Here is a 26,514-nt window from a genome sequence, read left to right as displayed (position 1 = left end):
GTAAAGCTATGTGGTCTTTGTAGAATTATGTTTATTGCCATCTGTGATGAAAAGATGATGACGACGCATCCTGTCTTACTAACATGACTTTTAGCATCTTTATTTTAGCTGCTGCTTGTTGTGTAGATACATGTTTGTGTAGTGTGCTTATGGTAGCTTGTAGTAGTGTTAGGGAAGAATTTTCCAGGTGTGGTCAGATGTACTGATCTATTGCTTATGAGCAACTAATTTGATCTGAAGGTTTATTTTTAAAAAAAAAAGCTGTTTTGAAGTGCAATGCATAGTGCATTCCAGTGTTCAAAGTTGGCAATGGAAAAAGCCTAATAGATTGCTGAAGTGTTGAGTAATACTGTTGTAGGCAATGTGAAAATGTGAAGGGATAAGACTTTTTTCCTCCAGTCATTGTTTTCTTGATATAATGTGTTAGAGTTTCTTGAAAATAAGAAACCTGGCTTAGCCCATATGAATTCTACCGCTTTTCATACAAGCAGACTGCTACATTTTTCTCTTCGCACAGATACTGTTTTTACGAAAAGAATATGAAATATTGTCCATCATGTAACTATAGCAGCCTATATACAAGATGCTGCTTAAAATTTTTCAAGAATTTAACTGCTGTTTATTTAATTAGTGTATTTCAATCTATTTTATTAAATTTGTAAATAAGAGTATTTAGCAGATTATAAATAATATGTCCAATCTTTTAAACTGACATTGTGGGTTCATGCACAAGCTGTCATGTCCAGGGTGTGACATAAGCAAAAGAAACTGACTGCTGAAAGTAGTGATTTTTATAAAAAATTTATGCATACAGCTTCATTGACTGGCATAACCTTTTGTTTTGTAATCCATCTTACAGTGGATGGGGTGAAGTTTTAGATCTGTTTCCAACTTGGCTCTGTTACAGTTTAGTCAGCCAATGAAGGGCAGGAAAGTGCCTGCTTGGACTTAGGGAAGGGGGAAAGTAAGTCTGTATAAGGTGTGTTCTGAGAGTGCTCTAGCGTTTTTGACACAATGTACCTAGATGTGAATAAATGGTAAAAGTATTGTTGTTCATATGCGTTATATTTGCCTTTCAGTCTGCAATCACTCCCCTTGCTCTCCAATGAAATGAAAGAAAAGATCTTGAGCTTATCTCTGGTGGATGTCTGATGCTGTATGTGTGTCCCCAGGCTGTCGAGGGTCAACCTTTGTTATGAAACACTGGTGCAATTGCTGATCTAGTGATGGGTAGTAATTATTACCTTTAGTAATAAAGCTATGTCTAGCCTCATGGATCATAGCAGTTGTCTGTATACTTGCCATACTCAGCACATGCTCACTGCACATGCTCACTCATGACTTAATTCCCACTTATTAGGGTTGCTGAGAATGCTGTTGGCCAGTCACCCTGTTCTCCTAATGGGTACATAGGTATGTGACTTAATGCCCATTCAGTGGGTCAAGTGAAGCTAGGAAGCTTTCTTTTTGGACAGCTGTGTCTTGTTTAATGACTGTGTCTGGACAGGAGTTAAAGTGGACTGGAAAGTGGTCTGGCAGGCTGTAATTTAAAGGACTGAGATGATTAAGGTAGGTTTGATTTTTATGAAGCACTGGGAAGAATGTAGTGTTCCTTCAGGTTAGCTGTGTTAAACCAGCTTCCAGTTCTCATACTCCAGTTACTTGTAATGGGTGGCTGTATTTCTGTGGCTACAGTACCTGGGAAACCTTTCTTCTATCTGTAGAAGACAGAGATTTGTATTTTCGTCATAAATGTTGGGTCGACTACTGTGTGGTGTGGTGAACTTTACATGAGATTGTATTTTAAACACCGCATATAGAATGGGGTTGTCTTCACATACTTGAAAGTTGCATTAGATCTGTGAAAGCTTGTAACTGGTAAGCTCTAAATGGCCTGTGGTATTGCTCAGATAACCACCTTGCTTCTATGCCATAGGGCTGGAGTTGAGGTCAGCAGATCACTTGAAATAGTGGGAAGGGAAAGGACGAGCTGCCAAATGGGGTTTTCATCAATGTTTCTTATTTAGGAAATACTTTGCCTTTTAATCTGAAATAGTCTGGTTTTGGTCTTCAGGCATACTGCAAACTTTCTCGTGCATTGCATAAAAGTGCTGATGATAGGCTTCTGGAAATAGCAGCCTATTTGCCCTGGTGACTAGTATTAGTGTGGTATGATTTATATTCATTGGAGCAGCTTATGATTAACATTGTACACCCTGAGTTTATTCAGGAAATGGAGGAACAGGATAGCTCAGATAATGCAAAAAGAAAAGGAAATAAATTATGAAGTGAGAGGCTCTAAGAATAGAGATGAACATAGAAAAGAGAAGTTTCTAATGCAATTGGTTTGTGGAGCATCAAGATCCAAATATTAGCAAAGCTGCAAGCCAGTGAAGCTCCCTGCAGCACAGTACAATGTAACCTGATTTAGTTTGTGTAGAATAGGTAGCTTATCTGCCCACAGATAACCCAAAAGTATCTCTGGAGAAGTGCTTTCAGAACTGTGTCAAACATCTTGAAAAGATCTTACCTATTTTCACCAAAAATTAAAAATTCTGTGCCAACAAACTTAATTATGTTAATTTCTGCTTATCCAGTGGTTCTTAGCTAACATTTGTAGTACAGGTACTTCAGTTACAGAAAGTTTATTTTTGTTGAGTTGTTTATTGGGGAAAAAATGACTTGGTGGCCTTGAAGGTGTTTATTTTATTATGACTTGAAAACTTCCAGATTAATGCCTTGATTTTATCAAATATAAATGGCAAAGGGTGTTTCAGAAACTTACCAGTTTCTTCATTTTTGCTTTAAGAAAGGAGTTTGTAACTTGATATCTTGAAATTGTTACAAATTTAGGGATGTATTTAACAAGATAAACAGCATAAGTTTTCAGTATGAATATTTAATAAATATATTTTCAAAGTACCATATCTGAGGTTGTGTGTACCTGACCACTGCCACAGTGAAGTAGTTGCTTTTCTTTGTAACTGCCCACTTCAACTTTTATGCAAGAAGCCTGAATTCATTGTTACATTATGGATAATTTTTTCATGGCTAATTAGCAAATAATTCCACAGTATCTGTGATTTAGTTTCTGCTGGCATTTATTACCGGTGATGTTGATGGGTCATCCTCGCTTTAATTCTTGATCTAGGTTACATCTAAGAACTTCTGACACCCAAATACATTATCTACTGGAAAAACTCTAGAGCTTGAATGTGTGATATATATGTGCTACTCATCTAGCTGCACAGTTTTGAGAAGAAACTTTTGAGAGTGTCTTGATATGTTATGAATTGCATGCTTGTTGCTTGTGTGATTGATGGCTGCAATAATACATCAACTCTCATGGAGTTAGTATCCAAAGACCATGGTACACATCAAATCTCTAAAATTTTAAACAAAAAAAAAGACCTGGGTTTAATGCTGAAGGAAAGGAAGGATATATTTTTTTCTCCTTTTTTTTTTAAAATGAGATAACTTGAGAAAAAAAAAGAGGCAGCTAGATCTGGAAGTAAATGCAGTTATTAAGAAAATTTTAGAATCATAGAATCGTTTTGATTGGAAAAAGCATTGAATATCATCAAGTCCAACCATTAACCTAGCGCTGCCAAGTCCAACCACTAAGCCATGTCCCTAAGCACCGCATCTGCACATCTTTTAAATACCTCCAGGGATGGTGACTCAACCACTTCCCTGGGCAGCCTGTTCCAAAGCTTGACAATCCTTTTGGTGAAGAAACATTTCCTAACATTCAATCTAAACAGCCCCCACCCCCACCCCGGCACAACTTGAGGCCCTTTCCTCTTGTCTTATCACTTGTCATTTGGGAGAAGAGACTGACCCCCCCCACCTGGCTACAACCTCCTTCCAGGTAGTTGTAGAGAGCGATCAGGTTTCCCCTCAGCCTCCTTTTCTCCAGGCTAAACAACCCTAGTTCCTTCAGCTGCTCCTCATACAACCTGTTCTCTAGACTCTTCACCAGCTTCGTTGCTCTTCACTGGACATGCTCCAGCACCTCAATCTCTTTCTTGTAGTGAGGGGCCCAAAACTGAACACAGTACTTGAGGTGCGACCTCACCAGTGCCAGGTACAGGGGAACAACCACTGCCATAGTCCTGCAGCAACAAACACTTGTAAATTCTATAGGCTTAGTTTACTATCTAAACCATTAGGAAATCAGACTTAATGTTTTCTGCAAACTTTTTTTCTTTGTAATTAAAAAAAACCCCAAAACCTGTTTTCCTCTCTGGTTTTACTGAGAATATGGTTGTCCCTTACCAAATTGGCATCTGCAGGACTGCGATTGCTGCTCTGATGGATTCATTGCATAATGGACCAAGATCAAAAAGGAATGAAAAAATAGAACAGCCAAGCAGTGTGGCATTTCATAACTGGTTGACTGGCAACCTAAATGTTAATGTGTTTCACTTCTATTAAAGACTATTAAGACAGAAAAGTAAAATTTAAGTTTAATGAATCAAAAATATACATGTTATTTAAAATTAGAATTTATATTCATAAGAATTTTATGATTTTAGTAATACTTCCATTAAAGGCTGACAGTTCTTTCCCCCATGGTACAATCTCACTAGTTATGTATTTCTAAGATGCTCCCTTGCCCATTATGTACACTTAATTTATACGGTACAAGGGATTTTTAACAGTACGAACAGGTGTCGATACTTGTATTTGTACATGTTATTTTGCAAGGATGTGCTGATTTTAGTAAACTGTGTAAACGTGCAGTGTTTAGAGGTAACTATTGTACAAAGTGGTGAGATTTTTAAGGATGTGGTTTGAATCCCTACAATACTTAAGAAAATGTTGCAATGAGAATTCTTAAATACAATATTAAGATGCCCTGACTGGGATAAAAATTTTTATACACTGTCAAATACAATTGTGTCACAAATCTAACTTTAACCTGCAAGTAATATTCATTAAAAGATAATGTTCTCTCAGTCCTAGAATAACAAATTTGAAAAAATAAAAAGTCAGTGCTCCTTAATATTCTGAAGTGTAAAATTTCCCAATGAACATGTGTTAGTCGTACATATGTAAATTTGGGCATGATTCAAAAATAGGCTTTTTTGTAGCATTTCTGTATATGTTCTTTAAAGCTGGATAGAAATCCTTTTATAGCCTTATAGAGGACACTTCTGATGCCAGTGACATGGTTTTCTTCATGGATTTGGGGTTGGTTTTTTTGTTTTCTCTTTTAGATAAAAGTGAACATTGTTTTATGTAATCTTAATGATGGCGATTGCAATTCAGCTTTTATTTTCAAATACAGTTTGTAATTTATTTACAGAATTAGTTTGCTTCTTGGAGTTGGATTTTTTAATCTCAAATGTGGATACAATATTCTTATAAAGGTATATATTGAGGTAGGAAGAAATGAGCTACATTGACAGATGTGGGCATCTAGACTAACTTTTAGTGCCAAGAAGTACAGAATATGGAATACTGTGCTGTTTTCTTAATGTTAAATAACAGCATATGATATGATTAAACAGATTCTGCTGTTCCGTTGTCGAAGATCTTGCCGTGCATGTTGATCACCCTGGTTTTGATCTTCGGGTGGAGATGTCTGTTTCTGACTTAGCATGATTTCAACATTGCAACTATTATCAGTCATATCTATTTAAAAAAAAAGAGGGGGGGGAAAAAGAAAAAGAATGAATGTGACGGATCATAAGGGTGCCATTTTTCTGAGCTCATTTCATGCAAAGTGCGTCGTTTCTCTTTTTTTTTTCAAAGCAGAGACTTTAGCGCTGTGCCAAATTCTGAGTCTGCTCTGTGCAAGAGACTGTCAGGGTGGTGTCTCAACTTGTCTGCCTGTGATACAGGACTCTGATAGGGAGACAAGCGTTATTAAAGCTTTCCTAATGTTTTTAAGTCATAAATGGCTGTCTAGGAGATAGGTCTGTTTTCATAGTCTGTACAATATTAAAGTATGATGAATCAAGATTGCAGAAGAGGTGATTCCAGTTTAAGGTTCAAATACTTAAAAAAAACAATTGGACCAAATTTTCATCGATAAAACTGTTGTAACCATGAGGAAGGAGGAACAAGTGAGAATTTCTCAAGAAGAGAGAAAGGAAGGTGGTTGTGTGTTTCTCTCAACTGTAGAGTACAGATAAGTAAGCAAAACTGATAGTAATTAAAAACCAAACAAAGTATTGTTCTCTCTGCTGCAGAGAAATTCAACCATATATGTTAGTAACTTCCAAAAACTCCTATCAGGGTAAGTTCAAACTGAAGCAGAGTGTGTTACCTGTTAATTTAAAACTACTGTCTATTTTTGTGGTACAAAGGAGACTGACTGGATATATGCAATATAGTTGAATTTATGGGAATTGTAGCGATAATGGACTACTTTGGAGTTTTGAGGAGCACTTTTCTTACAAGCTGTTGAGATTGGAGATCTTAATATTTAATGTCACTTTCATTGCAGAAACCTACTCCTGCCAGTTGTAAATTAGGTGGAGAACAAAGGTGTGGTACTTCAGCTGTTCCAGTGTAATCATGCTTCTTGTGTACGTGCATGGCAGTTAAGGAATTTTGTCCAGCTGCAAGGTGGTAGCATCGCTATTTAGCTAAAAGTATTTTGTGCAAAGTAAGATGGTAGGTTAAACAAGATACTACCAGAAAAGATAATTTGCCCTAAGATGTAATGCATTTAAAAGGCAAAATACTGAGGCAAAACAAACTAATTCTCATGCAAAACATGGATGAATACAGTTTTGTGAAACAGATTATGTTCTTCTCCCTTGTACACAAACCACATTGGACTAACTCAGTATGCTAACTGCTATCCTTCTGGTCCTGGCTGCGTTCATGCTTTTGTAGGTTTTTTTTGGCAGCCCAATATTGTATTGAACTTGTAGAAACAAAGGTTGTAAAGGAAAGTACTGCAGAAGCTCGCTGTTGCCTACATCACTATGGCTAGGTGTCAGTGAGTATATCTGTTGTATCATGTGAAAGAATGGTGGAGACTTTCTTTGACGTGTTAATTCAGTAACTTTGTCTTTGAACTTTGATCTTTAAAATATTATCATATAGTTGCATAAACAGACTTTCCTGTATTTAATTTTCTTTTAAATGTTTAGAGTTATTAAAATATGTGTGTAGTAAGCATATAAATTTCTTAAAGCAAAAACTGGCAATTGTTTGGTGTTTACACAGGAAAATGTGACCTAGCAAATGAGTTAATATTTTAATATTTTATGATTATCAAATCATTAATATTAAAGTTTTAGCAATTATCCAGTCTGAATTACTACTTAACATTTTAAAGATTAAGAAACATCATAGTGAGTGAGTGAATAACTACTGAGTAAAAGTTATAGAGGAAAATACTTCACTTGAGTGTGTGAATTTTTTCTTTAGCTAGCTTTACATGAAATCATAGGCTTAGATTAATAAGCCATTTTTCATTTCAACTGCCCTATCAAACACCTACTCATTAGTCAGCAGCTGAAAGTGTTAGAAGAATGCTCTACATCTGTCACTGGCAGCATTTCCTACCAAACTTGTTTCCACTGAAGCTTGGATAAAATCCATAAAAATAGGATTTAAAATGTGATATTGTCACATTTTCTAGATTCTAACCTGTCTCTTCAGTTTGTCTTTTATTATGCCCTTATTTACAGAAAGAACATTTTGTTCCATTTTACAGGTCTGTTATAATCAGAACTAAACATTTTTGCTGCTGTACTAAACTTCTCCCTTTATAAGACTTCTACTGATCAAACATTGAATGCAATATTTAGACATGTAAATCTAAGTCAGTGTTTTCTGGATAACTAGCATGCCCTCAAGTTTTTACTCTTATATGTAATTTTTTATGCTTCATTTCTTGAAAATGACATGTGTGACCTCTGTAATAAGGCCACAGACAAGAATGAGTTTGGTGGTGTACATGTTAGCTTTTATACTGGGCTTGGTTAAAATAGCGTGCCGATACTGGAAACAAGCTTCTGCAGTCTGCTCTGGGGAGTATGGTTTTGTACCAGATACTGTTCTTAAAATATATTTCTTCTAAGGTAACTAAAGATTTTTTTGGTGGTGTACAGCTTTCTGAATTCAGCAGATAGCAACTGATTTCTGTCCCTACCCCCCACTTAAAAAACCTTTTGAGTGTATAATATTGGCTGAAGGAGAGCTTGGCTCTGAGTCTGTGCGCTACAGTGACCACGCAGATATTGGGAAATCCAGAGGCAGATGTTTGCCAATTCCACTTTTAATCAGTTTTTCCTGTACTAGAAGCAGTAAATATTACCAATTTCTCAACGTGGAAGGTAGAATACTATCTTTTGCGGTGCTTCAGCCTTCAGAATTCTTTAAGGAAGCCAAATGATAGTCCATATCTGTTTCATTTATACAGGTAAGGATTTTTTCTTATCTGTGTATTTCTTTTGATAGCTAGATAGTAACATCATGTTTACTGCCTCTGTTTCCTTGAAGAATTTCATCTTGCCTCCTCTTTTGGAATTAAGTCAGAACCTGTAGGAAAAGCCCAGTATCCTTCCTATTGTTGCAATTTCTCCTCCAGAATGTATAGTATCCAGTGCCTTTTCTGCCCTAAAACAAAGTTGTTGTCCTCAAGTAAGTCACTGTTCAGGGTTACGAATTGACCCTTATTTTCTATAGCCTGACATCGTTTGTGAGAATAGTAAGTTTTGCTTAGGCTATAAGCGGAGAGGAAAAAAAGTAAGTTGCGTTGGTCCTACCAGTAAAAGCGAGTTGTGTTTATTCCTGTCCCTGTTTTGGGTGGCTGTCTGGTGAACCAGATAATGGAACCAACATGGCTCAAACTCACCCTTTTCCTTCTCATTTTAACTCTGCTCTGTTTCCTAATCTGGTTCAACCATGCAGCGGTACAAGCCCTTGCACAACGATTTCAGACAATTACACACGTGTGCCTCAGAAGAGGCGGGATTGCAGTGGTAGCTTGTATAGACTTAGCTCAGCTTAGGCTGCCATGGAACACAGTCTAAGTTAACAGAAAACCAACCTGACAATAAAGTAAATGGCTTTCTGTTGGATTGGTGGACTAAACCAACTCATCTGTGGGTCTGATGACCACTGAAACAGATGAGAGCAAAATAAAGCAGAGGGGTATGCAGGAAGGGGACTGAAGCAATCTGCAACTAGGCTGGCTTAGGTTGCTGAGAAATAGCAACTTCAGCAGTTGTAGAATTACGCCTTTAGTTACCTTTAGTTCAGATTAAATAGCCCCCCTCCTACCCCAATCCAAAAATGAAAATTCCTTGTATAGTCTGAGAGGTAACCAACTCTGTCCAAGGTGTTCTTATGTGAATAGAGGATCATCCAATTTTAATTCTCTTGTATGTTGTTGATTCTGTCACTGTCAGTTGGAATAGCAGCTAGTTCAGAATGGAAATAAAGGCAACCTTTGGGCAGGCGAATCTGTTGTTGGCAGGCGGGAGGGATGGTGATGGCGGCAGCGGAGTTGATTGTTTTTTTTAAATCACAACCCAAATGGAGTGTTTGTTTTGAAAGAAATACTACATGGCCTCCCAGTGTAAAGAGAATCCACCAGCGATAGTGCTGGATCCTAAATGTAACACATTTAATCATATCCTATCCTGACAATTTTATAGGATTTTCCTTCATTCCCATCATCAGGAAGTTAGAAGTGATGAGCAGGGTTCAGAGGAAACCTGTAATAGCTCCAGTTTTGCTATACTGTCAATATGTTTTTTTTATTTACTTAATTCTAAAAATGGGTAGCCAAAGTTAATGCAGGTTTTGATTCTCTTGCAACAAAGTGGCTTCATAAATTTGTTCAAGTAACCTCTTCCTCCTGCCATTGATATTCATTAGTGCCATTTCACTTGCCCTAATATTCTTTCCCTTCTCATTAGTAAGTCAATTCCTAACTTAATTTTCTTTGCATTTCTTTTCCCAAAGGAAGTTGCTCAACATAATTCAACTTAAGTAAATATTTTCCTTTGGTGGCAAATCAAATATTTTAAGGTTGAAACAAAGGGTAGGTATACAAACCTTCTGAACAGAATGTACCTCTCAATCTGTATGACTGGTGGGAAGATACCAGATTTTGTTAATGAGCAAAAGATCTTATAAAGATTGAAGTTCTTCAGCTCCACTGATGTCCTGTCAGCAGCACACCGGAAATAAGCTGAATTATGGCTGTTTGAACTAGTTTCATGGCAGTTTATGAAGTACTGGCCTCAGATGTAACACAGTCCTGCAAAGAGGAAGGAAAAAGAACAGGACTTGTGAATCTCGCAAGAGAAAGCCTACTTGAATGTGACTTAGTGCTCTGCCAATACTACTGCTAGTGCTGCAAATGTCAGATTCACTCATTTTAGTGAAGAAAAATAGAGGGAGGGTTTGACCGTTACCTAAAACTTGCTAACAAACCTCTGACTATTCAAGCCATGCTTATGTATAAAATAGGAAATGGCACTGAAACTAAACACTCTCTTTTTGCTCTGTGGTGTTCCAGTACAGTAGTTAAGTTGTGTGCTGTTGTACCAGCAGTCTTCATATCCATTTTAATCTTCACAGGGAGTTTCAGAGAGACAGAAGCAGCAGTTGACCATTAAAGCAAAGACACGAGGAGAGAGAGCAGCTGCCTCTTAAAGATGTGGTTACCAGATAAACTGGAATTTTAAACCTAATTTTTGCTGCTTCATACTGCAGCTTATCACTATGGAACAGTCTAATTGTATTTTAGATGGGGAAAAGAAACAGAATTTGCTTACAAAATTCTGCATATGAAAATATTGAAAAAAATTATGAGTTCTTCAAGTTTTCTCCTTTGTCCATCAAGATCTTGTAGAAAACTTTGTTTGAGGTCAGTCTTGTGTCTCTTTAAAATCTAGTTTTAGTAAAGGCCTATCTCTATGGTAGCTTTTTCTTTTATAAGACTAAAGTGCCACATGTAAGGTATACCCAAGGGATATACAGATATAAAACCTGACATTTTCTAGAATACGCCTCCTGTTTTTTTGCCTAGATTGGAAGGCCAAATGATTTGAATCTCTGTAGTCTTAGGGAAAAGGTTTAAAAAGGCATCAGAAGTACATGTAGTCTGTTTTGATGTTCTCAAAAGCAGGATCAACTACATTAATATCATTCATTATGTTTGGCCATTTTTAAAAACGATTAGAGAGAAAGTTTGCAGTCTCTTATTTTCTTTCACTATGCTTATTGCGAGAGGATTTCATTTAATATCTAACCTAATCTTCCTTGGTGTAGGTGGAATTTACTGTCTGTAGTGAATGTGGAAAAACTAATTCCTTCCATCTCCGTAATTACTTTTTTAAATACTTGGTTATTCTCAATCTAGTCCTTCCTATAAAACCCCAACACACCAAAACAACGTACCACACAAACAACCCAATTAAAAAAACCCTAAAACATTCCATACCACAGCAAACAGAGCAGTTACGGGGGTTTTTTGTTTTGTTTTTTTTAAACAAAGTAATATTTTCTATATTGGTCATCTTTGGGCTTTCTTGTCAGGTTTATATCCTTCTTTAACTGTGACATCCAAGAGGTACTACATCAAATCAGGCTTTGTCAGTGATCAGTAAATCCACTTGACTTCAGGTGTCTTATGGGTAATACTACTCTCTTTTTATATTCCAGTTAGTCTTTTCCCTTCATCCAGTTAAATAATATTTAGTATAGCTCTAACTCACCTTTCACAGTGTATTACTGTAGTGTGATACAATTTTTCTAACCTGGTATACATATACCCTATCATTTGTTTTTGTTCCAAATTTTTATCAGTAAATTACCTAATTGAAAAGTATCTCTCTTTTTTTAATATACTCATTTTTTTGAGCAGGTATAAGTTAGGACAGTATCATAGATCAAGCAATCTAAGTATTTAAAGGTGACATAGTGGTGCAGAGAGTATTTGGGGCGAAACATAGATTTGGAGATGGTGTAAGTGTAACATTGCCTGTCTCTCTGAACATCACTCGCAGAGGTGCAGTACCTAGGAGACAAAATGGTCCTTCAAATAGCTCGTTGTAAAAATAAATGTGCAAGTCTGGTATGATGAAGAAAAGGTTGCTTACAGCTTTGTTCCAAATACCTTAAGTAATTTAACTAGAAAGCTTAGACATTTTTATGCTGTGCTTTTTTTGTGTTTCTGGGGTTATGCAGCAAAACTGTTTTCATATGCCTATATATTGGTTTTAGTGCTGCAATAAAGAGAGTTTTAGTGCTGCAAACTAAAGAGTTTTTAATAATTAAAAAAAGTTACTTATTATTGAACTTTCTAGAAAGGAAAACCTGTGTTTTGCAATATCCAAATTTAACAATATTAAGTTAAACTTAAGATAGGTCCATTTCTAGATTGAAAGAAATACTCAGATAAGCATGAAACATGAGGTTTTCATCTCCTGAATGTCATATGTATATATTTTTATTTATAACATATGTATTAGCAACCAGTCATAAAACACTGGTTCCCACTTCATGGGAATGCTTGTGAGGCTTTATATTTATAAATCACTAATAATAATGATGATGATAATTCAAGGACCTGTATCTTACTGTGAACTACCTTTTAATAGGGTTCTTGAAAGCTAAAGTTGTAGATGTTGCTCTTAATGCTGTGGTTAAGTTGAACTCCTGTTTGGTAATTCTTGGCAACCTTATTGAGGGAAAAATCTTACTGAAGGAAAAAGCTTTTGGCTTTTTCAGCAAAGGGGGGGGCATGGGCGCTTTCTAGCAGGTGCGTGCTGAGTATGATCTGTGGGGGGAGGAAATAACAGCAGCAATGAGGTCATCCTGCTTTAAAACCACGCACGCAAGCGGCCCGTCACCTCCGCGGGCTGGGGGTTGCCAAGCCCGGCGGGAGCTGCGGGGCGGCTCCGGGGCCGCGCAGGGCGCAGTGACAGCCCCGCACCAGCCCCCGCTCATTCGCAGCCTCCTCGGTGTCATTTTAAGTTGCTGCCATTAGCCAATGGGGCTCCTCCCGCCCGCTGACATCACTAACTAGCCAGTTCCCTCCAGCTGCAGAGCGCTTCAGTTTCTGTCTTTTTTTAAACTAAAATGGAGGCTGGTTTCTTGCCTTAAGGAATACATTGCCTTGCCTGCTGGAGCCTAGATGTTGACATGTAACAGAGCTGGCAGCAGGATGGTGGTTGACGCAGCCAATTCCAATGGGCCGTTCCAGCCCGTGGCTCTTTTGCATATTAGAGGTGAGTTATTGTGCGTGTGCGAGTGAATCGCGACCCTCTGACGAGCTAATAAATGGCTATTGTGGTGCTCAGATAAGGGGAGCAGCAAGGCCTTTGTAGCCCCGTCCTTTTCGGTTTGTTACAGCCGCGATAAAATCGGGGGAGATCGAAACAAGTCTGCTGTTAGATGTGTTTGGGGAGGATTGAAGAATTCGTAGAGGCATTGCATACATAGTTAAAAGCAGGTTTTACTGCTTTCTGCCGTAACTCTCCCATCCCCCTTTCAAGCTGTGCTGATGTCAAAGGATGTGAAGTCACTACCCCAGAAAGGTACTGAGTGGGGGGAGGGAACAGCCAAGTTATCGCTATACAGTTTCTATAGAATAAGGGCAAACGCTTGCCAAGGCTTCAAAGCCTTTTTTGTGTCAATCGTTCAGATCGAGCGCCTTTAAAACCCACTGCAGCTTGTAGAAGAATTGGGAGTGTTGTTGGAGAGGAAGGGGGGAAGAGATGTGACATTTATTATGAAAATATCCTTTATGTATTCAGAAAGCATTTCCTAGAAGAGATGCAGTTCAGCTTTAACAAGCAAGCTCTTATGTGCCTATTGCTTTGTGCAGCTTTGAATGTGAAATTTCGTCACAGAATATGTTCTTTTGGGTTTATAGAATTAGAGCACTGCAAATCTACGTTTTATATAATTCATTGGGAAAATAAGTGTTAGTATGACACTTTGCATAATATTGTGTGTCTGTTGTATATTTGCAGTTAGTAAAATTTTGCATTGCTATGTAGGGGTTTTTGTGGGTGGTTGGTTTTTTGTTTGGTTTATTTTTTTTTTTAGCTGGCTCTTAATCTACCAAAGCTGTTTTTTTTTTTTTCTTTAATGTCTTCCTTAAGGTGGTTTTGGTTTAGAACTTTTTATGAAAGCAGAACATGTACTAGCTGGGATCCGCACACCTTGAACAATGGCATTTATATGCAAGAAACAGCTGATACCGTTCTTCATTACCTTTGCTTCTCAGCCGTTCACTGGCATAGCCTAGATGTTACTGAAAATAATTTTTTTTTATTAATATTGCATACCCTGAAAAAAATTGCTTTGGAAGTTTAAAAAAAGCCAACTGTACAGAAGCCTGCTCCTTTATAGCATGTATTAAGAAATCACGATTTCCCTTTACCTTTTAAAAGAGCCATATCCTTCTCTGAAGTGGGACTGGATGTATTCTAGAAGACTCTAATTTTGGTCTGTGAGTGGGGGGGAAGTGTAATAAAATTCCCTTGGGTTAGAATAGGGACTGTGCTTGTTGTCAAGGGAATAGAAATGCAACTGCCTGACCTGGAGATGGGCCTTCACTTTTCACTCTGCACAAATCACCTTAATTCTCTGATAGATGCTGCCTTTTGGAAGGGGAGAAGCACCATCTTTTAAAGGTGCAAGTCAGGAAAACAAACCAAGGTTGGAATCAGAATGGTGAAATGTTATAATGATGAATCTTAATAATCCTTTGTCTCAATATGATAACAAGGTTCTTGTTGGTTAATTTATCCTTGTTGTTGCTCCAGTCAAATACATAATTGTGGAAAAACAACAGATTCTAAGAAACTGTTCTGAAATTTACTTGCCTAAGACCTAAATTTTTGGTGCACTGTATAATACAGTAGTAAAGTAGAGGTTAAGGGTTTTGTGGCTTGCTTTGGTTTTTGTTTGTTTTTTTAATGGATGATGAGAGTGGACTTTCTTGTAAGCAATTAAAGAATAACTGGGAGATTGTTTTGCATTTTTAAGGTGGTAGGAAATTAGATGGGTCTCTGGTATTATATAGCCCAGAGGAGTTTCTTGACAGTGGGAGAGGAAGAGCATCTCTTCCATACATACATGCAGACAGAAGTTGCTTTGGTTTTTTGTTTTTTCCTCATCTTGCTAGTTGCTCTGATGTTACCAGTACTGATCTGCCTCCAAAATGAAGCTTGTCAGAACAATATATACAAAATTAATAGCAGTAAAAATTAACTGGTAACTGCGAAGCCTAATGATAAATGTTTACTGTTTGTCCCAACCCATGCTGCTCTTACAGTTGTCCTTTTGCATCATCTGTTGCAGTATAGGATTAAATTTCTGGTAGAAGTACTCCTCTTTGCAGCTGTAAGAGCTAAAGCTTCAATGTCAAGGGGCGGGGGGGTGGACAAGCCACTCAGTTGTTTCTGGTAGATCTAGTTTATAGTAATAGAGAAGATACTGCTTTACCGATTTCAGGTAATTAAAGTACAATTTCGAGATGTTGTATTTCATTTTACCCTTACATTGTAGCCACCATACTTGGCCTTAATCTTATTTAAAAAAATAATAATCTGTGAAGCCTTGTGGACTACACTGGCAGGACTTCTTTGAAAATAAATTGCAATCTTGCTTTTAATTCTAAAGCGCTTTCTCTACCTGGGTCATACGGAGTATGTAATGTTGGCAGCATAAAAAGGAAATCTTCTGATCTGGCGTGGGATGGGAGCTTGCTCCCCTTCCTCCTGCCCTGCAGACAGCTTTGTCAGGGCTACTTACAGCTTTGCTGAATCAACACAGTTGGAAAAATAGATGCAGGTGGCTTTTAAAAATGATGTTATGAGTCTTGTGAATAGGAAATAAGGGTGTCAGAATTTCATAGACTGCTTTTGTTGTCACTGGTATATGCACCATCACCACGAAGGAGGAGCAGTAGTAGGTATTTGTGGGATAGGAGGTGTCAGGGCCTCAAATACCCCATCCTCCAGCAGTTCATTTTGCTGCTGGTGCTCAAAGTCATCTTGGATATGTTGCAGTCACGTAATCCTGAGTCAGACTGCTGTGGAAAGACCTGTGAGAAGTCTCGTCAGGGTTCCTCTTTCACTCAGGAGTTGTCTTTAAGCTCAGACCCTTGGCCTTGGTCATTGTCTCAGCGAGGTTGCAGCTATGTGGTTGTCTAGCCATATACCTCACTGATCTGGATCCCAGTGTGTTGACTACCTGGCTTGGTGTGCCCCTTCACAGTGAACTTGTTCAGCAACCACTGGACTGTTGGCTGACCCTGATCACTGTCAGCACACTTGCTCTACTTTCTTCATTCAGGTACTGTGAGACTATGCCCTTTGTCACAACCATACACTGTTGGCAGTTGTTCAAGACCAACGTGTAGAAATCAGGTCTGCAGAAGATGACTTTGGACCCGTTGCTGGAAAATGCCGAGCACCAGAAGAGTCTAATCTACTCTGAACGCAAGTGGCGTGGAGCCATTAGTGTATGCTTTTTGCTTGTGCTGAGAGCACTGGCTCAGTGAGAGTGTTTGGCCTGCTGGGGTAGCGAGCCCTTGGTCATTCCACCCACAACAGGCTTTCCAGCAGATCCGAGTTACACTACTGCTGCATTGATCTTTCTAGAGTACAAAGACAGTGGTCAGCTGAGCTGCTTGTCACTGGTTATCATGCTGAACTTGTATTGGAACAATCCAAAGCTTCCAAGAAAATTACAATTTCAGGTTAAGCAGCCATTATGGCCATGGAATAACTACTGTGATTTGTGATTCTGGAGAGAGACTTCAGCTTGTAGCTGGTTGTGAAACAAATGGTGTAGCCAAAGCAAATTGTCATGGGATGTTTGCCCAGAGAGCTCCTGCAGGATCTTTGTGCATAGGCAGGTCACTAGTTTTGAAGATGACATTAGGACAGCACAGAGAGGAGGGTTATTAGGTATTACAAATTTTTACAAGGAGGGAAGTGGAACTGGATGGTGTTTTCAAGATGTGTCTTTCTCCTTATGGAGCCCTTCTGGCAGCTAAACCCCTAGGGTGATGGAAGTGCACTCAAGGCCCTGACAGGAGGATCCACATAAATGGATGAGGCCTGGGGGAAGGAATCAGGACCTTTTGATTTTCCTCTCAGCACTTCAAGCAAAGAAAGCAGCTGGAAAAGCAGCATGGATTAGGACAAACAGTAAACACTTGTCACTAGACTTCAGTTACTAGTTCATATTTACTCTTGTGAGTTGGCTTTTTGAAAACTCTAGCTGTAGTACAAGCTACAGTTGCAGGTAGAAAATAATTGTAATTCTGTTGGCAGATTATAAATGTTTATTCATTGTGAGACAGACATTTTTCATTAGGAATGTAGTTCAGTGCTGTTAAGAATCTTTTAATACTGTATTATCAGTACATAGAAGTAGCCCAAATGCCAGTGTTTTTTGAACTCAAGACACAGATATTTGAACAAAACATAGGTAGAACTGTGCTGATCTGCAATGGCAGAACTAGCAGCATATAGAAGTTACTTTAGTGGCTTAGTTGCTGACTGGCTGGGACTGGTAATGTCTGTCCGTCCTTTTGAAAAATTATTTTCAAGATGTTTTGCAAGGCATACTGAAAGTTGTGTGGGAAGCAGAGTGAGAACACCCTGATACTGTGTTAGTTCAAACTGGTGCTTCCTGTAGGCCGTAACCTGTCTCATTGTCCGTCTTTCTCCTCTGCCTTCCAGAGCAGCATTTTTTTTTTTGACAGATTAGACTTTGTCATTATTTAAGTTACTTTAGATCTTGTGAAAGATACTTTGGCTTTTTTCAAAGATGATGTAAGTGATGTTAACTTTATCCATTTTTTCTGTGTGCTCCTTGTATTAATCTTGAGTAAGGGATCATGGAAGATAGTTCATATTCCATCTTCACATAGTGCTTGTCTGCAAGGCTAAAAATGTCAGTGGTAGTGGTGGTTTCCCTGAGCTTGGGCCACCTTTGATCTGGAGCTGAAAAGTTACCTGATAGCCGTAAACTACTGTCATGTTCTTAAAGCAACCGGGTGCTATCTAGCTATTGCAAAGTGCATTTCCACTTACTTTGTATTTTCATACTTGGCTATGAAAGGTCAAGTCCCTTTTGACAATGTGTAAACCTAGGAAACAACTTATAAGTGAGCTGCCTATTGGATTTAAATCTGAGTATGCAATTTATTTCTTAAAGGAAAAAAGCTCTGTACTTTCATTTTAGAAAAAAACCCAGCATGTGTTTCCTTTTCCTGAAAAATAATTGACCTGAAGATACTTTTGTTTAACCATACTTGTTAAAAATCATGAAGGCTCTTGCTTTTCAGAAATTGTTTCTGAGCTAAACCACAAAAAAAATAATTCCATTTTGTAATTAAATGGGAAGCAGAGGCCAAAGTTCACACTTCAGAAGTAATACACACAATTCAGCAGGCAGAACAGTAGCCATTAATCTCATGATGATGTACAAAAGGAGAAAGAACTGGGTTGGTTTGCCCTGAGGAAGGGAAGGCTAAGGGGAGATCTTGTCTTCGGCTAACTGATGGGAGGGTATAGAGGACAGAGCCAGGCTCTTCTCAGAGGTCCACGGTGATTGGGTGAGAAGTAACTGGTATGAGTTGCAACACAGGAGATTGCAACTGTAGACAAGGAGAAAAAAATTTCACTGTAGAAGTGGTTAAACACTGGAACAGAATATTCTGTTAGGACCTCAGCAGTAGTTAAAAAGCGGCAGGTATGTGTTTTTTACAGAACACCCATAAGTAAAAGTATCTTCTGAATAAGCTAGAACTCATAAATGTACCCAGTCAGCTATTTCACCCACAGTTCTTTACATTTAACAGCTTTTGGAAAGATCTAATAGATTGAATTAATTTGCTCAGTATTGTGAGATTTTTCTGTAGCTCTTTTTAACAAGCTTGAAAGTGACAATGAATGCAGCAGTTACAAACTGTGTGACCTCGCTATTCATCTCCTCTGCTGTTTATGAAAATGTTGAATAGTGTAATTTCTACCACAGATGTTTACAACATGTTTCTGGTAATTTTCCTGCATTGTAAAAAACATGCTAAAAGTCTAAAAATCCAGGGGTAATTGTCACTTACCAATTTCTAATGCTTTCCAAGAACTTGATAAATTTTGAGCATAATTTCCTTTACATGTGCTCAGCTTGCCTTTTTTGAGGTATTAATGTTTTATTAGAGTCTGAAACTGGTCCATGCTGATTATGAAAGCATGCCTAAAAATTTCAGAAAGTCACCTTTCGTTCTTTTTTTTTTTGCTTTGGTTTGTGTTTTTTGGTTGGGTTTTGTTAGAAAAACAGTGGAAAATTAATCTGTTTTATTCCTCCTGTATTTTCTGTGTAATGAGAATCTTCACCTTCACGCACATCTTGCATTTTCCAAATAAGTAGGTATTTTTAAGGATGATGAATTTAACTGGTCTGTATGTGTGTTGATTTAAATATTAATTTCCTTAAATGTGATGAAGGATTAAAATTTAGTAAACGCTTAAGGTACAGTGGCTCTTTGTTGTGAGGAGTAAAATCTTCCTGGGAAGAAAGGTACACAGAGCAGGCATCTTAATAATTTTCTTCAGAAATGCTGCCATCACAGTGATGAATCTTTCTGTGACTTTAAATTAAAAAATTACAGCTACTTGTAGAATAGCAGATTTGTTTTTACTTTTGTGGAAATATTCCTATGCAAAAGACCTTCATAATTTTTCTCACCCCTGATAATCCAATAGATGGGTTTTCCCACGGCCAGCACACGTCTTCTCTCCTGCTTGTGGGTCAGTCATTGGTTTTGGATCAAATGGATAAACCTCAGCTGAAATTTAAAGGAGATGAAAATGCTTGTTCTTCCCTTTTCTCCCATATAAGCCAATTATAATTGGATAATCTGAAGGGCTGAGAACCAGCTGTATGTTGGGGCTGATAACTGTGCCTTCCTACCAAGCCACCGATACTCCATTGGTACTCAGCCTGCCTCCTGGAGCTCATAGTCATCCATCTTGCCAAAAGTTTCCTCTGTCTTCACAGCAAGTTCTCAGCCACTGCTGCTGTTCAACGTTGCTTGACTAGTTTTGCACTGAACTGTTAGCTTTGAAACCCATCCACTGTTCCTTTCTGAAAGTGTTGCCTCAAAAAGGAGAAACAAGACCATCATCTTCAAGGACAAACAGCCGTTCTATTCTTAATGAACCTAGGCCTCTTGTATCTATAGGATTGTGAAGTGTTTACTTAAGAATTTTGTCAGTTTAATATTAGATAATAATCTGCATTGTCAAAGGACTGATAATGGTACAAATTGACTGTGTTACTGTATTGCCTTTTGTATGGTTTTGCTAGATTTTTTTTGAAGGATGTCCAGACATAGTCAGAGTACATAGCCAGAGTACATAGCCAGACATAGACTGATGGTTTTTTGCTGGTATATGCTGGAGCAACTTGTGGTGAGTGTTTTTAATAGTTTACCAAGAGCAGAGTTAAAGTAGGTTGCTTAGTTGTCACTCGTGCTGTGTTTAGCATGGTGACATGCTTATTGACTCTTTGTTTACTGTGTATCACTTTGTATAGGAGGATATATTTTACATTGTTACTGCTTTTACTCTGTGTGCTCTGTCATTTTGTCATTCCCCTTTATAGAATCACAGGATGGTTTGGGTTGGAAGCGACCTTAAAGATCATCTAGTTCCAAACCCCCTGCAGTGGGCAGGGACACCCTCCACCAGACCAGGCTCCCCAAAGCCCTATCCAGCCTGGCTTGAACATGAGCCTGTCAAGGTCCCTCTGGATGGCATCCCTCTCCCCCTGGTGTGTCAACTGCACCACACAGCTTGGTGGTGTCAGTAAACTTGCTGAGGGTGCACTCAATCCCACTGTCCATGTCACTAAAAGATGTTAACTTTTGGGTTGTTTTTACCTTTGTGTAGATCCTTTGCCCATATGAAGAGTGTATGCATAAGTTCTGCTGCTGGAAACAACAAGGATGTTAAGTGAGTGTTCACACTGCACTTAAAATCTCTAAGGGTGAAATGTCTCTGGAGGGGACTTCTTGTTGAGCCAAAAATTCCATGAAATTATAGGAAGGTAGTCAGCTGGAATTTTTAAGTTATTTTTACTGACTTGTGGTGTAAGTTGCATGTCTCTTCAAGGAGGCAAAATTGTATTGACGTAAATGCATATTTTCCCCAATTCTTATACAGACATCAAAAATCTTCTGTGATTGTTACTATGAAATACATTTTAAGATTAAAATTCAGTGTGATCTTTCTGAGGAAAATTTTTATTTCATTTCTGCTCAAAGCTCTTAATTAATTTAAACTTCTGTAGAGTCAGCTAATTCTCTCCATGTGCTATCAAATACTATTAGCTACTGAAACTGCATTGTAAACCATGCAGATTAAGTGAGCACCAGCAACATTTAATAGATACAGGAATATTTACGTCGTATCCAGACAAGATCCTCCTCTGGTGGAGGTGGCTTTTATGTTCTAACCTTTATGCCAGAGGTGAACACCCAGTGAAAGTACAGTCTTGTCAGCCTCACAGAGGCTGGTGCTTGGCTTCTGCCTGCAGGTATGTCTCTTAAATGACAAAACTGAGTTAAATAATGCTCCAAGTGCATGATATTTTAAAGCCGCATCTGTACCTCTTTTAATCAATTCCACTTAATGCACACACAGATCATGCAGTACTATTTCTGCTGTTGTAACTTGCCAATTAAGTGTTCTTTTTCAAATGCAGTTAAAATTCGGGGTGGGGTCTGACTCTGGGTTGTTATCAGTAGTGGAAGTGACAGGTTTGTGTCAATTTTCATAATTACTCTTTTTACTGATAACAATCTGAATTCTATGAAGTAAATATTTTTTTTCAGTTATGCAACACAAAATCGATACATGAAATGTAAAAATGTAAAAACAAAGTAAAAAATTATTAATTTGGAACTTTTCTAGTTGTTAGTAGCAGTCTACTAATTTGAAACACTTTTTCATTTTGAGGAGTTTTATGGAAGATATTTAACTTGCATTTTTGGATTAAAGATACAAGCTGTGTGGCTTCACAAATTCTCTATTGCTTTTGTATGTAAAGTGAAAACATAACAATGTCAGCGGTGTTTCAAAGGTGTCCTATGTTCATTCAAGCCAGGTTGGAAAGAAAACTTGAACAAAATTGATCAAAGCTTGAAATCCCATATATAGTTTAAGGCTAAAGTGTATTGTCTGTCCTTTGGGAGTAATAAGGTTTTTTCAAAAATATTTTCCAAACTGTAACTAATCTTAACACTAGAATCTTTCTTCTAACCTATTCCCAGAATATTTTTATATCTCTTGCTCCTGTTACATCTAATCTTCCATATAAAGTATCTTAAAATCCAAAAATTGATGGGTAGCAATTTTTTGAGGACAGTTAAATTTTTGAGGACAGTTTTGCATGCTGTAAAAACTTCTGTGTTGTTCTTGTCCCAATAGGAAATTAACCTTTGAATCAGAAAAAACATATCTTCTCTAAACATTTTAATCATATACTTCACTGTAACTTTTATCACTCTTATTGGAACCTCAGTATTCATTAATGTAGCTTAAGGGATAAAGAATCCTAAAGCTTATTTATAAATGGAAGAAGTTAAAATACATTGCTTTCATTGCACATCTAAATCTTCTGTTTAAAAAGAAAATTGTCAATAAAATTATTAATGCTTTGGGAATTGTGCTGGGAGTGAGATGTCTAAACACGTTGATGGCTTCTCGATGTGCGGTATGGGTCAGTCTTGGATTCGTAGCTAATAAAGCCAAGCAACTTCTTTGTGCCCTATAAAAGTACAGATTTGTTGGAGGTGCCAATTTAAACGTGTTACATAATGAAATTCTCCACTCTTTCTGCTGTGTGAGAGGGATGGAAATTTGGGGTAAATTATCAGCAGAATGTCAGCTTTTGCGGCAGCTAAGCAATATACTCTGTTAGGGACACTTGCTAATAGGTAGTTTCTGTTCTTATGAGAATTCCTTTGTGAGTCTGAGGAGTAGTTTGACCAGATTAAGACATCTGTTTGAAGGAAGTGTATGTGTTTTCAGTAAAATACGATATTTCTGAGCTAAATAGAAAATTATTAAGCACTTCATTCCTGACAGAACATGCAGGTATATTATATCTTTAATCTTCTTAAAATACAATTATGTTGAAAGCACATACGTTAGTACATTTTGAAATGGACATGGTTGGCTTTCTACTATACTTGAGTCAAGACTTTCCTTGTTGAAATGTAATTTTTATTTCCTAGCAGGGAACTGCTGGTAATTTCTGTTAGCATTTGATGTAATTGTTGTTAGTGTTTGACATGGTCAGCACTGGCTGCTAGGCAAATTACTGACCTAGCTCTAAAATTATTTCTTTTTCTTCTTCCCAACACATTGTTGCTGTTGTGCTTGACCATTTCTTCTACCTGTGTCACATCACACGAGGTGCCTAAATTTCACAGGCTTATGGGACTGAAGTGTTGCTATGCCAAAAAAATGAGGAAAACTATGCACTGAATTGGAAAGTAGGATTTTTCAGGGAGTAAAAAAAAAAACAAACCTGCCCACTGCTAACACCCCCCCACCATGCTCCCACCACCACGCCCTTCCCCAGGGGATGGGACTTGCTGTTGATTAAAATTTATTAAGAAATTGTTCTCAAGAAAACCATAGAAGAGTGGTATTTGGTGATACTTCTGCATATCTTGCAATGACTGCTTGGAAGTTAGAATGCTGTATGGTGATTTGGGATGATTTTAATTGTTGATTGCCGTTCAGGACCTTAGTTGGAATTTCAGCTCAGAGTTACCTGCACAGTTAAAGCTCTTCCTACGAGTAGACTTTTCAAAAGATGTACCCTATTCCCCATCTTATTTCTAATTTTGAAAAGAGTGGAGAATTTAGAATGCTAATTCTATGTTGTCATCAAGGAGAGGTTATGGAAGTTTTTGTTAATTTAAAAATAAATGTTAGCTTCAGACATGCTGGAAGGTTCCTGCAGTTGTACTTGGAACTTAACCAGAGTTCTTGCATGGGGGCTGAGCATTTGGTTTAGGTTGTTTTTGGGGTGTGAAACATGTTTGAGCATAGGAAGCCATGGGAGGCTTTTCTTCATGCTTTCCAATCTACTGTGTCATCTCTTTTGAAGCCAACACATGACCCAGAATTCTTCAATGAATTTTAGTGATATCTGTTAATTAATCTAAAAGTCATTAAATTCACCTGTTTTGGCATTCAGAAGCATCTAATAGAAAGCAAGCAGTGACCCCCAGGTTTTAGCATGCGTAGGGGGAATGAGGAGAGGAAGAAGCAGGCTGAGATGCTTTGGGCAAGTAACCAAGTTATTTTTCATTTTGGCGGTTGATCGTTCTTTGAATTCTGTTTATTGTAGATGTGTGGCAGGTAACACTGATTGGCAAGTTACTCAGACTTGTGAGTGGCATCTGAGTAGAATTACCCAAACTCCACACACCAACCTCTGTGTTTCAGGAAGCAGCACTTTTGCTTACAGCAGATGGTTAGGCTTGATTAGCTGACACTTATTTCACCCAAGTGTCCAAAGTGGCAGTGTTTATTCAGTGGTTCATGGGTTTCTTCAATTTACTTAATATAAATCTTCTTCTGAGTTACACCATGCACTTGAATTATGTTCTGTAATGTAACTGAAGTCTGGTCTCACCACAGTAGCACTTAGTTTTTTCAGAGAGATTGTTACACATGTTTAAAAACAATTTTAAAGTTTTCAAATGCAATTGAAGATGTTGCATAATAAGTTGAGGTTTATGCTATGAGAATGGATGTAAGTACACTGTAACAGCTAGGAAATTCAGGATTTTTCTCTGAGGTTTCTAGTAAGTGCTTTCTGTTTAAAAATGGGGTTTGTTGTCATATTAACTGTATGTATACCAAAAAGCTCTGCTGAGAGTTCTTTATCTGTTTGGTTTCTCTCTTCCCTTGTTAAGGCAAGTGGTCTATTTGATTATCCTCCCTGTCATTTTTCTCCCTAATTTTCAGGTAGAATTTTTATTTCATTAACTCAAACCCATTTTGGCTTGTTTCACTTGTCATTTCCTGTATAAGCATTCCTGTTTTCCTCTTTATGGTACATTGCCTTTAAAGTATTTATACAGTTATCACTCTTAGTCTTCACTTTCTATTTTAAAATATTTTAATAGTCTAAAAATCTTTTTTTCTCTTACATATTATTACAAATATATTCTCATGGACTTTTAAAATTTCATATGACTTCTAAGAAAACATTTGATTTATGATAAAACTTCATAGGACAGGAGCTTAGGTGCAGGGTGGTGTTGGTCCACTTTCAAAAAATCATTAAAGGTAATTAAGTGCACAGATTATTCACTGTTGATCTACTTGTATTGTTAGACTTATGATACACACCTGGAAAAGATGTTATTGAAAGTAATTTCAGTGCCACAGGTTTAGTATGTAAAAATTATGCTAAACAGTATAAAACAGCAGGCTTTTTTCTACTTCATTATCAGTCAGTCCTTAAAATCACTTAAATCTTTGACAGTTAAATGTCATTGCTTAGTTTCTCTATCCTCAAAAGCACAATGTAATCTTGCAATTAGGAGAGAGCTGCCCCCAGCAATAGCCTTCAGCACTGGGTTCCCCAAGGGCCACGGCTTTCAGAGGGGATTAGTGTTGCGAAGCACCTGTTTTGAGCTTCACTCTAGGACTGACAAACATGTGCTGCTCATTCCTTTCAGGCTCTCTTTTGGGTGGTGGCCTTTTTTTAATGTTGCTTTTTAATTAGTCTGATAATGGCTCATTTGATTCTAACACCCCTTAATGTTTTTTTCTATTAGATGGAAGAACATATTGCTTTAAAAGACTCATAATCCAATGAAGAGCTGCTCATTTGACTGAAAATTTAGCCAAGAGAGTTCTTTATGTAGAAACAGAAAAAATTGAATGTGTACCTTTCTACTTAATGAATTCCAACACCTTGCTTCTGCCTCCCCCCTCTCCACGTCTGTATCATGATTAAGACTAATTTTATACACAAGCTGTCATAGGTGAAATAATTTTTTTATCTTACGTGAAGTTCTGGCTGGATCCAGACTGCAGATCAGCATAGAAGCAGTATCAGTGCTATTGCATTATTGAAAACATAAAGGTTGAGTGTTCAGTATTAACCAGGACTTCTTTGCTGGAAATAAAGCTTCTTTAAAGAAAATCACTGGAGTACCTGAATGTCCAAAAATTTGAACTACTTGAAAATAAATAAAGTAAAATGCAGCTTGCTTTTGAACTTTAGGTAGAAAATGTGCCACATGTATATAAACATTGTTTTTAAACCTTATTTTCTATCAATATTCACAGAACTAGTTCTCAGATTTTGGGTGCTAGTCTTTCAGGTGCATTACAGAATGTGAAACAGCAGCAGTTAGGAACGGTGCAGTTTCTCCAAATGCAGGGAGAAGTAAATTTCTAATTTGTAACTTCCAACTACAAATTTCTGTTATCTGAAGATCAGCCAAAAGGTGTTTCTGGCAGC

The 26,514-nt window shown here is 37.6% G+C and overlaps 1 protein-coding gene across 5 annotated transcripts in view; it reads left to right on the top strand.

The window, feature by feature from the left end:
- Positions 1 to 26,514, top strand: part of PPP2R5C (protein phosphatase 2 regulatory subunit B'gamma) — an 81,279-nt gene that overhangs the window by 17,027 nt on the left and 37,738 nt on the right. Inside the window, exon 1 of one of the 5 annotated variants that reach the window (XM_075753540.1) lies at positions 12,998 to 13,214. The exons of 3 other annotated variants lie outside the window; for them this stretch is intronic. In XM_075753540.1, the coding sequence (XP_075609655.1) occupies positions 13,121 to 13,214 (94 nt within the window). In that variant the 5' untranslated portion in view covers positions 12,998 to 13,120. Of the gene's footprint in view, positions 1 to 12,997; positions 13,215 to 26,514 lie in introns of those variants that run through there. One more of the 5 variants, XR_012835562.1, reaches the window with a different exon arrangement.

The sequence above is a fragment of the Balearica regulorum genome, chromosome 5 (assembly GCF_011004875.1).
Source record: "Balearica regulorum gibbericeps isolate bBalReg1 chromosome 5, bBalReg1.pri, whole genome shotgun sequence".
Lineage (NCBI taxonomy): Eukaryota > Metazoa > Chordata > Aves > Gruiformes > Gruidae > Balearica > Balearica regulorum.
Note: the sequence above shows the minus strand (reverse complement) of the source record. Positions and strands in the feature narration are given on the sequence as shown.